Source organism: Aythya marila (genome assembly GCF_965140915.1).
Source record: "Aythya marila genome assembly, contig: HAP1_HAP1_SCAFFOLD_1166, whole genome shotgun sequence".
In the NCBI taxonomy this organism is placed as follows: Eukaryota; Metazoa; Chordata; class Aves; order Anseriformes; family Anatidae; genus Aythya; species Aythya marila.
The window spans coordinates 1-12,674 of record NW_028137635.1 but is presented as its reverse complement, the minus strand read 5'-3'; the positions used below and the strand labels follow the sequence as shown (position 1 = coordinate 12,674).

Here is a 12,674-nt window from a genome sequence, read left to right as displayed (position 1 = left end):
TTGGGGTGCATGCAGCCCCCTTACAAAGGGTTGCAGGCTCTTTGGGGTGCATACAAACCCCTTGTAAATGGGCACAGGCTCTTTGGGGTGCACGCAGCCCCCTTACAAATGGATGCAAGCTTTTTTGGATGCACGCAGCCCCTTTGCAAAGGGGTGCAAACTTTTTGGGGAGCACACAGCCCCCTTAAAAATGGATGCAAGCTTTTTTGGATGCACGCAACCCCCTTACAAAGGGTTGCAGGTTCTTTGGGGTGCGCACAGCCCCCTTACAAAGGGTTGCAGGTTATTTGGGGTGCATGAAACCCCCTTGCAAAGGGCTGCAAGCTTTTTGGGGTGCACTCAGCCCCCTTACAAATGGATGCAAACTTTTTGGGGTGCACGCAACCCCCTTGCAAATGAGTGCACACTCTTTGGGGTGCGCGCAGCCCCCTTGCAAAGGATCTGCAAGCATTTTGTGTTGCGAGCATCCCTCCCCAACCCCCATGCAGGACCCCCCCCCCCATTTTTTCTCACCCGGCCCTGTCCCCACAGGCGAGGCGGCCCCCCAGGAGCTGACGGCGCAGGTGCTGAGCCCCTCGGGGAAGCTGTTCGACGCCGAGGTGCTGGAGGGGGGGGACAGCACGTACAGCGTGCGCTTCGTGCCCCAGGAGATGGGCCCCCACACCGTCAACGTCAAGTACCGGGGGCAGCACGTCCCCGGCAGCCCCTTCCAGTTCACCGTGGGGCCCTTGGGCGAGGGGGGGGCGCACAAGGTGCGAGCCGGGGGCACCGGCTTGGAGCGTGGAGTGGCCGGGGTGCCAGGTGAATGGAGGGGGGGGGAGGGGGGGGTGATGGGGGGGGGGTGGGGGGGGGTGGGGGGAAATTGGATGGGGGGCAATGGGATGGGGGTGTAATGGGGGGGGAAATTGGGGTGTAATGGGATGGGGGGGGCAATGGAGTGGGGGTGTAATGGGGTGGGGGTGTAATGGGGTGGGGGGGTGATGGGATGGGGGTGTGATGGGGGTGTAATGGGGTGGGGGGGAAATTGGGGGGTGATGGGGGTGTAATGGGATGGGGCAATGGGATGGGGGGGCAGTGGGGTGGGAAGGAAATTGGGGTGTAATGGGATGGGGGGGGAATGGGATGGGGCTTCAATGGGGGGGGCAATGGGGTGGGGGTGTAATGGGGGTGTAATGGGATGGGGGCGAAATTGAGGTGTAATGGGATGGGGGGGGCAATGGGGATGAGGCTGTAATGGGATGGGGGGGCAATGGGATGGGGGTGTAATGGGATGGGGGTGTGATGGGATGGGGGGGCAATGGGGAGGGCAATGGGATGGGGGCGAAATTGGGGTGTAATGGGATGGGGGGCAATGGGGTGGGGGGGCAATAGGATGGGGATGTAATGGGGTGGGGGGGCAATTGGGGATGGGGCTTTAATGGGGGGGCAATGGGATGGGGGTGTAATGGGATGGGGCATAACGGGGGTTTAATGGGATGAGGGTGAAATTGGGGTGTAATGGGATGGGGGTGTAATGGGATGGGGGCAATGGGATGGGGGGGCAATGGAGATGGAGCTTTAATGGGGTGGGGGGGCAATGGGATGGGGGTGTAATGGGACTGGGGGACAGTGGGATGGGGGTATAAGAGGATGGGGAGAAAATGGGGGGGCAGTGGGATAGGGCTGAAATAGGATGGGGAGGCAATGGGGTGGGGGTATAATGGGATGGGGGGGAAATTGGGGTGTATTGGGGATGGGGGTGCAATGGGGGTGCAGCGGGGGGTCCGTGGCTGCAGGGCAGGGGGCGCAGCGGGCGGGGGGCACACGGACGCCCCCCCCCAAGCTTCTCCCCTTGTGCCCCCCCCCCAGCCGAATTCAGCATCTGGACGCGCGAGGCGGGGGCCGGGGGGCTCTCCATCGCCGTGGAGGGGCCCAGCAAGGCCGAGATCTCCTTCGAGGACCGCAAGGACGGCTCCTGCGGGGTCTCCTACGTGGTGCAGGAGCCCGGTGGGTCTGGGGGGCTGGAGAGACCCCCCCCCCAAATCCCAAATCCCAAATCCCAAATCCCAAATCCTAAATCCCAAATCCTAAATCCCAAATCCCAAATCCCAAATCCTAAATCCCAAATCCCAAATCCCAAATCCCAAATCCTAAATCCGTCCCCCCCTGGCCCTGGAGCTCACGGCTGGGGCAAAGGGAAAGGCGCTGGGGTCGGGGGGGTGCCCATAATGGGGGGGGGTCCCTGTGTAAGGGTGGTCCTGGGAAGGGTGGCCCCGTGGCCCCAGCACCCAAGGGTGCCCCCACCCAAGGGGGTCCTTGGGAAAGTAGGACCCCAGGAAAGGGGGTCCCCAGGCAAGGGGGTCCCCGTGCATGTCCCCGTGTCCCCATGCAGAGGTATCCCCACCCAAGGGTGCCCCCACCCAAGGGTGCCCCCACCCAAGGGGCTCCCTGTGCAAGGCTGTCCCCAGGTGAGGGGGGGTCCCCATGCAAGGGGGTCCTCGGGCAAAGTGCATCCCCATTAAAGGGTGTCCCTATATAAAGTCCCCATGCAGCGATGCCCCCACCCAAGGGTGCCCCCACCCAAGGGTGCCCCCACCCAAGGGTATCCTTGTGCAAGGCTGTCCCTGTGCACAAATCTTCCCCATGCAAGGGGGTCCCCAGGCAAGGGGGTCCCCATCTAAAGTCCCCATGCAGAGATGTCCCCATCCAGAGATATCCCCACCCAAAGGTGCCCCCACCCAAAGGTGCCCCCACCCAAAGGTGCCCCCACCCAAGTGTGCACAAGTCCTCCTGGTGCAAGGATATCCCCAGGCAAGGTGCGTCCCCATTAAAGGGCGCCCCTATATAAAGTCCCGATGCAGCAATGCTCCCACCCACGGATACCCCCACCCAAGGGTGCCCCCCACCCCCTACCCCATACCCGGGCACCCCGTTGTGACCCCCCCTTGCCCCCTTTTTCCCCCCCCCCAGGTGACTACGAGGTGTCCATCAAGTTCAACGAGGAGCACATCCCCGACAGCCCCTTCGTGGTGCCGGTGGCCTCGCACTCGGACGACGCGCGGCGCCTGACGGTCACCAGCCTGCAGGTACCCCCCGGGACCCCCCCCAATTCCCATCCCACCATCATCATCATCATCCTCCCACCCCCCCATGGCCGTGCCAACGCTGTGTCCCCCCTCCCCAAAGGAGACGGTGACGGTGAACCAGCCGGCGTCCTTCGCGGTGCAGCTGAACGGGGCGCGCGGCGTCATCGACGCCAAGGTGCACACCCCGGCCGGCGTGGTGGAGGAGTGCTACGTGTCCGAGCTGGACGGCGGTGGGCACTGGGGACACTGGGGACACTGGGGGCACTGGGAGGGGGGGGGGGGGCGTGGGGATGTGGGGGGGACACGTGGGGATATGGGGTGTGGGGAGGTGGGGACGTGGAGACATGGGGAGGTGGGGAGGTGGGGACAAGGGGTTTGGGAATGTGGGTGGGGGGATGTAGGGGACGCGGGGACACTGGGGACACTGGGGACATGGGGGGGGTGTGGGGGTATGGGGGGGGTGGGGGGGTGTGGGGATATGGGGGGGACACGTGGGGATATGGGGTGCGGGGATGGGGGGACGTGGAGACATGGGGAGGTGGGGGTGCAGGGATATGGGGATATGGGGTGTGGGGACATGGGGACATGGGGGGGACACGTGGGGACACGGGGATATGGGGACACTGGGGGGGGTGTGGGGGATATGGGGGGGGTGGGGGGGTGTGGGGATATGGGGGGGACACGTGGGGATATGGGGATACGGGGTGCGGGGACATGGAGACATGGGGAGGTGGGGAGGTGGGGACAAGGGGTTTGGGGATATGGGTGGGGGGATGTAGGGGACGCGGGGACATGGGGACACTGGGGACACTGGGGGGGGTGTGGGGATATGGGGGGGGTGGGGGGGTGTGGGGATATGGGGGGGACACGTGGGGATATGGGGATATGGGGTGTGGGGACGTGGAGACATGGAGAGGTGGGGGTGCAGGGATATGGGGATATGGGGTGTGGGGACATGGGGACATGGGGGGGACACAGGGACATGGGGATATGGGGACACTGGGGGGGGTGGGGGGGAGTGGGGGGGGGTGGGGGGGTGTGGGGATGTGGGGGGGACACGTGGGGATATGGGGATAGGGGGTGTGGGGATGTGGAGACATGGGGAGGTGGGGACATGGGTGGGGGGACGTGGGGACATGGGGATGGGGACACAAGGTTTGGGGACACGAGGACATGGGGTGTGGGGACACAGGGACATGGGGTGTGGGGACACGGGGTGTGGGGACACGGGGACATGGATAGGGAGACATGGGGTGTGGGGTTGTAGGGACATGGAGACATGGGGATGTGGGGACATGGTTGGGGGGACGTGGGGATGGGGACACAGGGACGTAGGGGTGTAGGGATGTAGGGACATGGGGTATGGGGACACGGGGTGTGGGGTCACAGAGACACAGGTGGGGGGACACGGGGACACAGATGGGGAGATGTGGGGACATGGGGACACAGGTTGTGGGGATGTAGGGGTGTGGGGATACAGGGTGTGGGGACACAGGGACACAGGGTGTGGGGACACGGGGATATGGGGACACGGATCCAGGTTGGGGGGACATGGGGTGTGGGGATTTGAGGACATGGGGATGTAGGGACATGGGGTATGGGGATATGGGGACGCAGGGGACAGAGAGATGGAGACACGGAGGACATGGGGGTGCGGGGATGTGTAGGACGTGGGGACATGGGGACACGGAGGACATGTGGGGATCTGTGGGACATGGGGACATGGAGAGATTGGGATGCAGGGACATGGGGACGTGGGGATATGGGGGTGTGGGATTTGGGGGTGTGGGGACACAGGGGACACGGAGATGTGGGGGACACAGATCTGCAGGGACCTGGAGGAACCTGAGGGCGCAGGGACATGGGGGACAGGGTGACAGGGACATGGGGACATTGGGACTTTTAGGGGATTTGGAGACGTGGCGATGATGGGAACCGGGATCAGGGCGCAGCGCCACGCGTTCCCGGGGCTATGGGGCCACGTAGGGTGGATGTGGGGACACAGGGTGACACGGGGGTGACACGGGGTGACAGGGGGTGACCTGGCGGCGTGTCCCCCACCCCAGACAAGTACTCCATCGGGTTCCTGCCGCGGGAGAACGGGGTGCACTCCATCGACCTGCGCTTCAACGGGCGCCACGTGCCCGGCAGCCCCTTCAACATCCGCGTGGGCGAGCAGAGCCAGGCGGGGGACCCCGGGCTCGTCACCGCCTACGGGCCCGGCCTGGAGGGGGGCATCACAGGTGACGGCGCGGGGACACCCCGGGGACACCCCGGGGACACCGCGGGGTTCGGGGCGCAAGGGGGAGCGGGGGGCGCGGGAGCGGTCGGGGGGGTGTGGGCGTGGATGTGGGTGTGGGGTGGGGGAAGTGGGGGTGGGATGTGGGGGATGTGGGGTGGGGTGGGGGAAGCAGGGATGTGGATATGGGATGGGGTGGGGGTGATGGGGACGTGGCCATGGCTATAGGGTGGGGGCGATGGGGATGTGGCCATGGCACAGGGTGGGGACAATGGGGATGTGGCCATGTCTATAGGGTGGGGGTAATGGGGACGTGGCCATGTCTTTGGGGTGGTGGCGGTGGGGACATGGCCATGGCATGGGGTGGGGGTAATGGGAACATGGCCATGGCATTAGGATGGTGACAATAGGGACATGGCCATGGCATGGGGTGGTGGCAATGGGAACATGGCCATGGCAGTAGGATGGTGGCAAAAGGGACATGGCCATGGCATGGGGTCATGGCAATGGGGTCATGGCCGTGGCATTAGGATGGTGACAATGGGGACACGGACATGGCACGGGGTGGTGGCAATAGGGCCATGGCCATGGCAGTAGGATGGTGGCAAAAGGGACATGGCCATGGCGTGGGGTCATGGCAATGGGGTCATGGCCGTGGCATTAGGATGGTGACAATGGGGACACGGACATGGCACAGGGTGGTGGCAATAGGGCCATGGCCATGGCAGTAGGATGGTGGCAAAAGGGACATGGCCATGGTGTGGGGTCATGGCAATAGGGCCATGGCATGGGATAGCAGCAGTACGGCCATGGCAGCAGGATGGTGACAATAGAGATGTAGCCATGGCACGGGGTGATGGCAATGGGGACATGGCCATGGTATTAGGATGGTGTCAACAGGGACATGGCCATGGCATGGGGTGGTGGCAATAAGGACATGGCATGGAGTAGCAGCAGTAGGGACATGGCCATGGGAATAGGATGGTGACAATAGGGACACAGCCACTGCACGGGGTCATGGCAATGGGGATATGGCCATGGTAGTAGGATGGTGACAATAGGGACATGGCCATGGCACAGGATGGTGACAATAGGGCCGTGGCATGGGGTAGCAGCAGTAGGGACATGGCCATGGCAGTAGGATGGTGACAATGGGGACATGGCCATGGCAGTAGGATGGTGACAATAGGGACACGGCCATGGCATGGGGTAGCAGCAGTAGCGATATGGCCATGGTAGTAGGATGGTGGCAACAGGGCCAGGGCATGGGATGGTAACAATGGGGACATGGCCATGGCATGGGGTGATGGCAATGGGTATATGGCCATGGTAGGAGGATGGTGACAACAGGGAGGTGGCCATAGCAGTAGGATAGGGCCATGGCATGGGGTCATGGCAATGGGGACATGGCCATGGGAATAGGATGGGTGACAATAGGGCCATGGCTGTGGCATTAGGAAGGTGGCAATAGGGCCACGGCCATGGCACAGGGTGGTGGCAATAGGGACGTGGCCATGGCATGGGGTCATGGTAGTGGGGATATGGCCATGGTAGTAGGATGGTGACAATAGGACCATGGCCATGGCAGTAGAATGGTGACAGTAGGGACACGGCCATGGCATGGAGTCATGGCAATGGGTATATGGCCATGGCAGTAGGATGGTGACAACAGGGACGTGGCAATAGGATGGTGACAACAGGACCAGGGCACGGGGTGGTGACAACAGGACCAGGGCACGGGGTGGTGACAATAGGGCCAGGGCACGGGGTGGTGGCGGCCGCGGGGCCGCGCGCCGGTGCCGGCGTGTGACACGCGGGCGTGCAGGGGTGTGCTCGGAGTTCCTGGTGAAGACGGCCAACGCGGGGGCGGGCGCGCTCTCGGTCACCATCGACGGCCCCTCCAAGGTGAAGCTGGACTGCGTGGAGTGCGCCGAGGGCCACCGCGTCACCTACACCCCCATGGCCCCCGGCAACTACCTCATCTCCATCAAGTACGGCGGCCCCCACCACATCGTCGGCAGCCCCTTCAAGGCCAAGGTCACCGGTACGGGGACGGGGTGGGATGGGATTGGGATTGGGGTTGGGGTTGGGAGGGGGATGGGGATGGGATGGGATTGGGATTGGGATTGGGGTGGGATTGGGATTGGGGTGGGATGGGGATGGGATTGGGATTGGGATTGGATTTGGGATTGGGATGGGATGGGATGGGGATGGGATGGGGATGGGGATGGGATTGGGATGGGGATGGGATGGGATTGGGATTGGGATAGGATGGGATTGGGGTGGGGATGGGATGGGGATGGGATTGGGGATGGGATGGGGATGGGATTGGGATTGGGATTGGGATGGGGATGGGATGGGATGGGGATGGGATGGGGATATGGGATGGGATGGGGTGGGATTGGGATTGGGATGGGATGGGGATGGGATTGGGATTGGGATTGGGATTGAGATTGGGATTGGGATTGGAATTGGGATGGGGATGGGGATGGGATGGGGATGGGATTGAGACTGGGATTGGTATTGGGGTTGGGATTGGGATGGGGATGGGATGGGGATAGGATGGGATGGGGATGGGATTGGGATTGGGGTTGGGATTGGGATGGGGATGGAGTGGGGATGGGTCCTCAGTGGGGTGACCAGGGTGGCACAAAGGGGGACAGGGGGTCCCTAGGGTGATGTGGTGGGGGTGCCCCCAAGATCGTGGGACAGGGGGTTTTTGGGGTGACACAGTGGGGGTGTCCCCAGGGTGGGGGACAAGGGGTGCCCAGGGTGATATAATGGGGGTGTCCCAAGGGTGACATGGTGGGGGGGGTCCCCAGGGTGTCATGACGGGGGCATCCTCAGGGTGACCTCATTGGGGGGGGCCACAGGGATATGACCGGGGGGTCCCCAAAGTGATGGGTGGGGGTCCCCAAGCGGCTGTGACAGTGGGGGGGTCCCCAAAGGGACATGACGGGGGGGGGGTCCCTGGTGCGCAGCGGGGGGGACACCGCGGTGACCCCCCCCCTTTCCCCATCTTCCCCCCCCCCCCCCCCATCAAGGCCCACGGCTGTCGGGGGGCCACAGCCTCCACGAGACGTCCACGGTGCTGGTGGAGACGGTGACGCGGGGCGGGGGGGGGGCGCGGGGCCCCCCCGCCTTCGGGACCCTCCCCAAATTCTCGTCGGACGCCAGCAAGGTGGTGGCGCGGGGCCCGGGGCTGGCCACGGCCTACGTGGGGCAGAAAAATCACTTCTCCGTCGACTGCAGCAAGGCCGGTGAGTGGGGAGGGGGATCTGGGGGGGATCCCGGGGGATCTGGGGGGGATCTGGGGGGATCTGGGGGTCCTAGGGGGGTGGGGGGGTCGGGGAGGGATCGGGGAGGGGTTGGAGTGGGGATTGGGGGGGATGCGGGGGGGATCTGGGGTGGGGGTTGGGGGGGATCCTGTGGGATCAGTCATGGGCATTGGGGGGGATCTGGGAGGACCTGGTTTGAGGATTGGGGGGGATCTGGAGGGATCTGGTGTGGGGACTGGAGAAGTCTGGTGCTGGTGGGATCTGGTGTTGGTGTTGGGATCTGGTGGAGGGGATCTGGCGGTGGTGGTGGGGATCTGGTGATGCTGATGGGATCTGGTGGCGGTGTTGGGATCTGGTGGGGGGGGTCTGGCAGATGGGATCTGGTGATGGTGTTGGGATCTGGTGGAGGGGATCTGGTGGTGGTGGAGGGATCCGGAGGTGGTGCTGGGGATCTGGTGTTGTTGTTGGGGATCTGGTGGAGGGGGTCTGGTAGTGATGGAGGGATCTGGTGGAGGGGATCTGGTGGTGCTGGTGGGATCTGGTGGCAGGGGGATCTGGTGGAGGGGATCTGGTGGAGGGGATCTGGCGGTGGCAGCGGCGGCGGGATCTGGTGCTGATGCTGATGGGATCTGGTGATGGTGGGGGGGATCTGGTGGTGGTGCTGGGGATCTGGCGTTGTTGCTGGGGATCTGGTGGATGGGATCTGGTGGTGCTGGTGGGATCTGGTGTTGGTGTTGGGATCTGGTGGTGGCAGTGGTGGTGGGATCTGGTGCGGATGCTGATGGGATCTGGTGGTGTGGTGGGGATCTGGTGGTGGTGTTGGGATCTGGTGATGGGGGGATCTGGTGGTGGTGGTGGGGATCTGGTGGTGGTGTTGGGGATCTGGTGGTGCTGGTGGGGATCTGGTGTTGGTGTTGGGATCTGGTGGAGGGGATCTGGCGGTGGTGGTGGGGATCTGGTGATGATGCTGATGGGATCTGGTGGTGGTGTTGGGATCTGGTGGGGGGGATCTGGTGGATGGGATCTGGTGGTTGTGGAGGGATCCGGTGGTGGTGCTGGGGATCTGGTGTTGTTGTTGGGGATCTGGTGGATGGGATCTGGTGGTGCTGGTGGGATCTGGTGGCAAGGGGATCTGGTGGAGGGGATCTGGTGGTGGTGTTGGGATCTGGTGGAGGGGATCTGGTGGTGCTGGTGGGATCTGGTGGAGGGGATCTGGTGGTGGCAGTGGTGGTGGGATCTGGTGCTGATGCTGATGGGATCTGGTGGTGTGTTGGGGATCTGGCGGTGGCAGTGGGGATCGGGTGGAGGGGATCTGGTGGTGTTGGGGATCTGGTGGATGGGATCTGGTGGTGGTGTTGGGATCTGGTGGAAGGGATCTGGCGGCGCCGGTGATCCACCGTGCTCCTCCCGCCTGATCCCGCTGCCCCCCCCCTCCCCGATCTCTCCAGGCAGCAACATGCTGATGGTGGGGGTGCACGGCCCCAAGACGCCGTGCGAGGAGGTGTACGTGAAGCACGTGGGCAGCCGCGTCTACAACGTCACCTACACGGTGAAGGAGAAGGGCGACTACCTGCTCATCCTGCGCTGGGGCGACGACAACGTCCCCGGCAGCCCCTTCCGCGTCTCCGTGCCCTGAGCGGCCCCCGAAAGCGCACAAATAAAGCGCAGGCAGCAAAACACCCCCCGGGTGGATGTGTGGTTATTTGGGGGGGGGGTTCTGGGGTCAAGGGAGGGTTAGGGGGGGAGTGGGGGGACTTGGGGTCAAGGGGGTTGTGGGTTATGGGGGTGCTGGCAGCCCCCAGGGGGACGTGTGGTTATTTGGGGGGGGTCTGGGGTCAAGGGGGTCCTGGGGGGGGAGTGGAGGGGGAGTGGGGGGACTTGGGGTCAAGGGAGTTGTGGGGTCAGGGGGGTCCTGGGGTCAAGGGGGTCAGGGGTTATGGGGGTGCTGACAGCCCCTGGGGGGCCGTCTGGTTATTTGGGGGGGGTTCTGGGGTCAAGGAAGGGTTAGGGGAGTCATGGGGGGACTTGGGGTCAAGGGTTATGGGGGTGCTGACACCCCTCTGGGGGGATGTGTGGTTATTTGGGGGGGGTCCTGGGGGTCAAGGGGGTCGTGGGGGGGGAGTGGAGGGGGAGTGGGGGGACTTGGGGTCAAGGGGGTCAGGGATTATGGGGGTGCTGACAGCCCCCAGGGAGGACATGTGGTTATTTGGGGGGGTTCTGGGGTCAAGGAAGGGTTGGGGGGGGTCCTGGGGTCAAGGGGGTCATAGGGTCAGGGGGGTCTTGGGGTCAAGGGGGTCATGGGGGGGTCGTGGGGGGACTTGGGGTCAAGGGGGTTGTGGGTTGTGGGGGTGCTGACAGCCCCCCAGAGGGATGTGTGGTTATTTGGGGGGGGTCCTGGGGTCAGGGGGGTCCTGGGGTCAATGGGGTCGTTGGGGGGGGTCGTGGGGGGACTTGAGGTCAAGCAGACTTGGGGTTGGGGGGGATCCTGGAGGGGTTCTGTGGTCAGGGGTCCTAGGCATTGGGGTGCCTGGGGGGGTCCTGGGGTCAGGGGGGTCCTGGGGTCAAGGGGGTTGTGGGTTATGGGGGTGCTGGCAGCCCCCAGGGGGATGTGTGGTTATTTGGGGGGGGTTCTGGGGTCAAGGGAGGGTTAGGGGGGGAGTGGGGGGACTTGGGGTCAAGGGGATTGTGGGTTATGGGGGTGCTGACAGCCCCCAGGGGGGTGTGTGGTTATTTGGGGGGGTCCTGGGGTCAAGGGGGTCGTGGGGGGGCTTGGGGTCAAGCGGACTTGGGGTTGGGGAAGGTCCTGGAGGGGTCCTGGGGTCAGGGGTCCCAGGCACTGGGGTGCCTGGGGGGGTCCTGGGGTCAAGGGGGTAATGGAGGGGTCGTGGGGGGACTTGGGGTCAAGGGGGTCAGGGGTTATGGGGGTGCTGACAGCCCCCGGAGGGATGTGTGGTTATTTGGGGGGGGTTCTGGGGTCAAGGGGGGCGTGGGGGGGTCCTGGGGGGACTTGGGGTCAAGGGTTATGGGGGTGCTGACAGCCCCCAGGGGGGATGTGTGGTTATTTGGGGGGGGTTCTGGGGTCAAGGGGGTAGTGGAGGGGGAGTGGGGGGGGAGTGGGGGGACTTGGGGTCAAGGGGGTCGTGGGGGGGCTTGGGGTCAAGGGAGTTGTGGGGTCAGGGGGGTCCTGGGGTCAAGGGGGTCAGGGATTATGGGGGTGCTGACAGCCCCCCAGAGGGATGTGTGGTTATCTGGGGGGGGTTCTGGGGTCAAGGAAGGGTTGGGGTGGATTTGGGGTCAAGGGAGTCATAGGGTCAGAGGGTGCTGGGGTTAGGGGGGTCCTGGGGTCAAGGGGGTTGTGGGTTATGGGGGTGCTGACAGCCCCCAGGGGGGTGTGTGGTTATTTGGGGGGGTCCTGGGGTCAAGGGGGTCGTGGGGGGGCTTGGGGTCAAGCGGACTTGGGGTTGGGGAAGGTCCTGGAGGGGTCCTGGGGTCAGGGGTCCCAGGCATTGGGGTGCCTGGGGGGGTCCTGGGGTCACGGGGGGGGTGGGGGGGGTCGTGGGGGGATTTGGGGTCAAGGGGAGGGTTGGGGGGGGCTTGGGGTCAAGGGGGTCGTGGGGTCAGGGGGTGCTGACACCCCCGGGGGGCTGCAGAGTGGAGTCTGGGGGGGTCGTGGGGTTGGGGGGGGTCCTGGGGGGGCTCCCATTGATGGGGATCCCCTGGGGGGGGGTCGCGGGGGGGGCGACGCCCCCGAGGGGGGGGGGCGGGGACACAGAGTCGGGCCCTTGAAGGACACCGCGCACTGCGCATGCGCGGGGCGTGCCCAGCGCTGAGGGGGCGAGGCCAGTACTTTAAGAGGGCGTGGTCAGTACTTAAGGGGGCGTGGTTAGCGCGGAGGGGGCGTGGTTATATGAACAACCCGGAGGCGTGGCCAGCGCGGCGGGGGCGTGGCCATCTCATAGTGGGCGGGGCGGCGCGGAGGGGGCTTTCCCGCCGGGCCGTTGCCATAGCAACGGGGGCGTGGCTTCGCCGCCAGGGGGGCGTGTCCGGGCCGGGCGCATGCGCTATAGCCCTCCGCGAACCCGGAAGCGGAGG

General features: G+C 64.7%; 1 protein-coding gene across 1 annotated transcript; it reads left to right on the top strand.

Moving 5' to 3' along the window:
• Positions 1–467: 467 nt before the first annotated feature.
• Positions 468–10,262, top strand: LOC309890672 (filamin-C-like). Its single transcript, XM_082785101.1, has 8 exons — positions 468–801; positions 1,849–1,986; positions 2,950–3,065; positions 3,166–3,295; positions 5,132–5,308; positions 7,130–7,348; positions 8,349–8,564; positions 10,031–10,262. Exons 1-8 carry the CDS (start codon positions 483–485, stop codon positions 10,216–10,218), a joined length of 1,503 nt encoding a protein of 500 aa, XP_082641227.1. The 5' UTR covers positions 468–482; the 3' UTR covers positions 10,219–10,262.
• Positions 10,263–12,674: the final 2,412 nt, after the last annotated feature.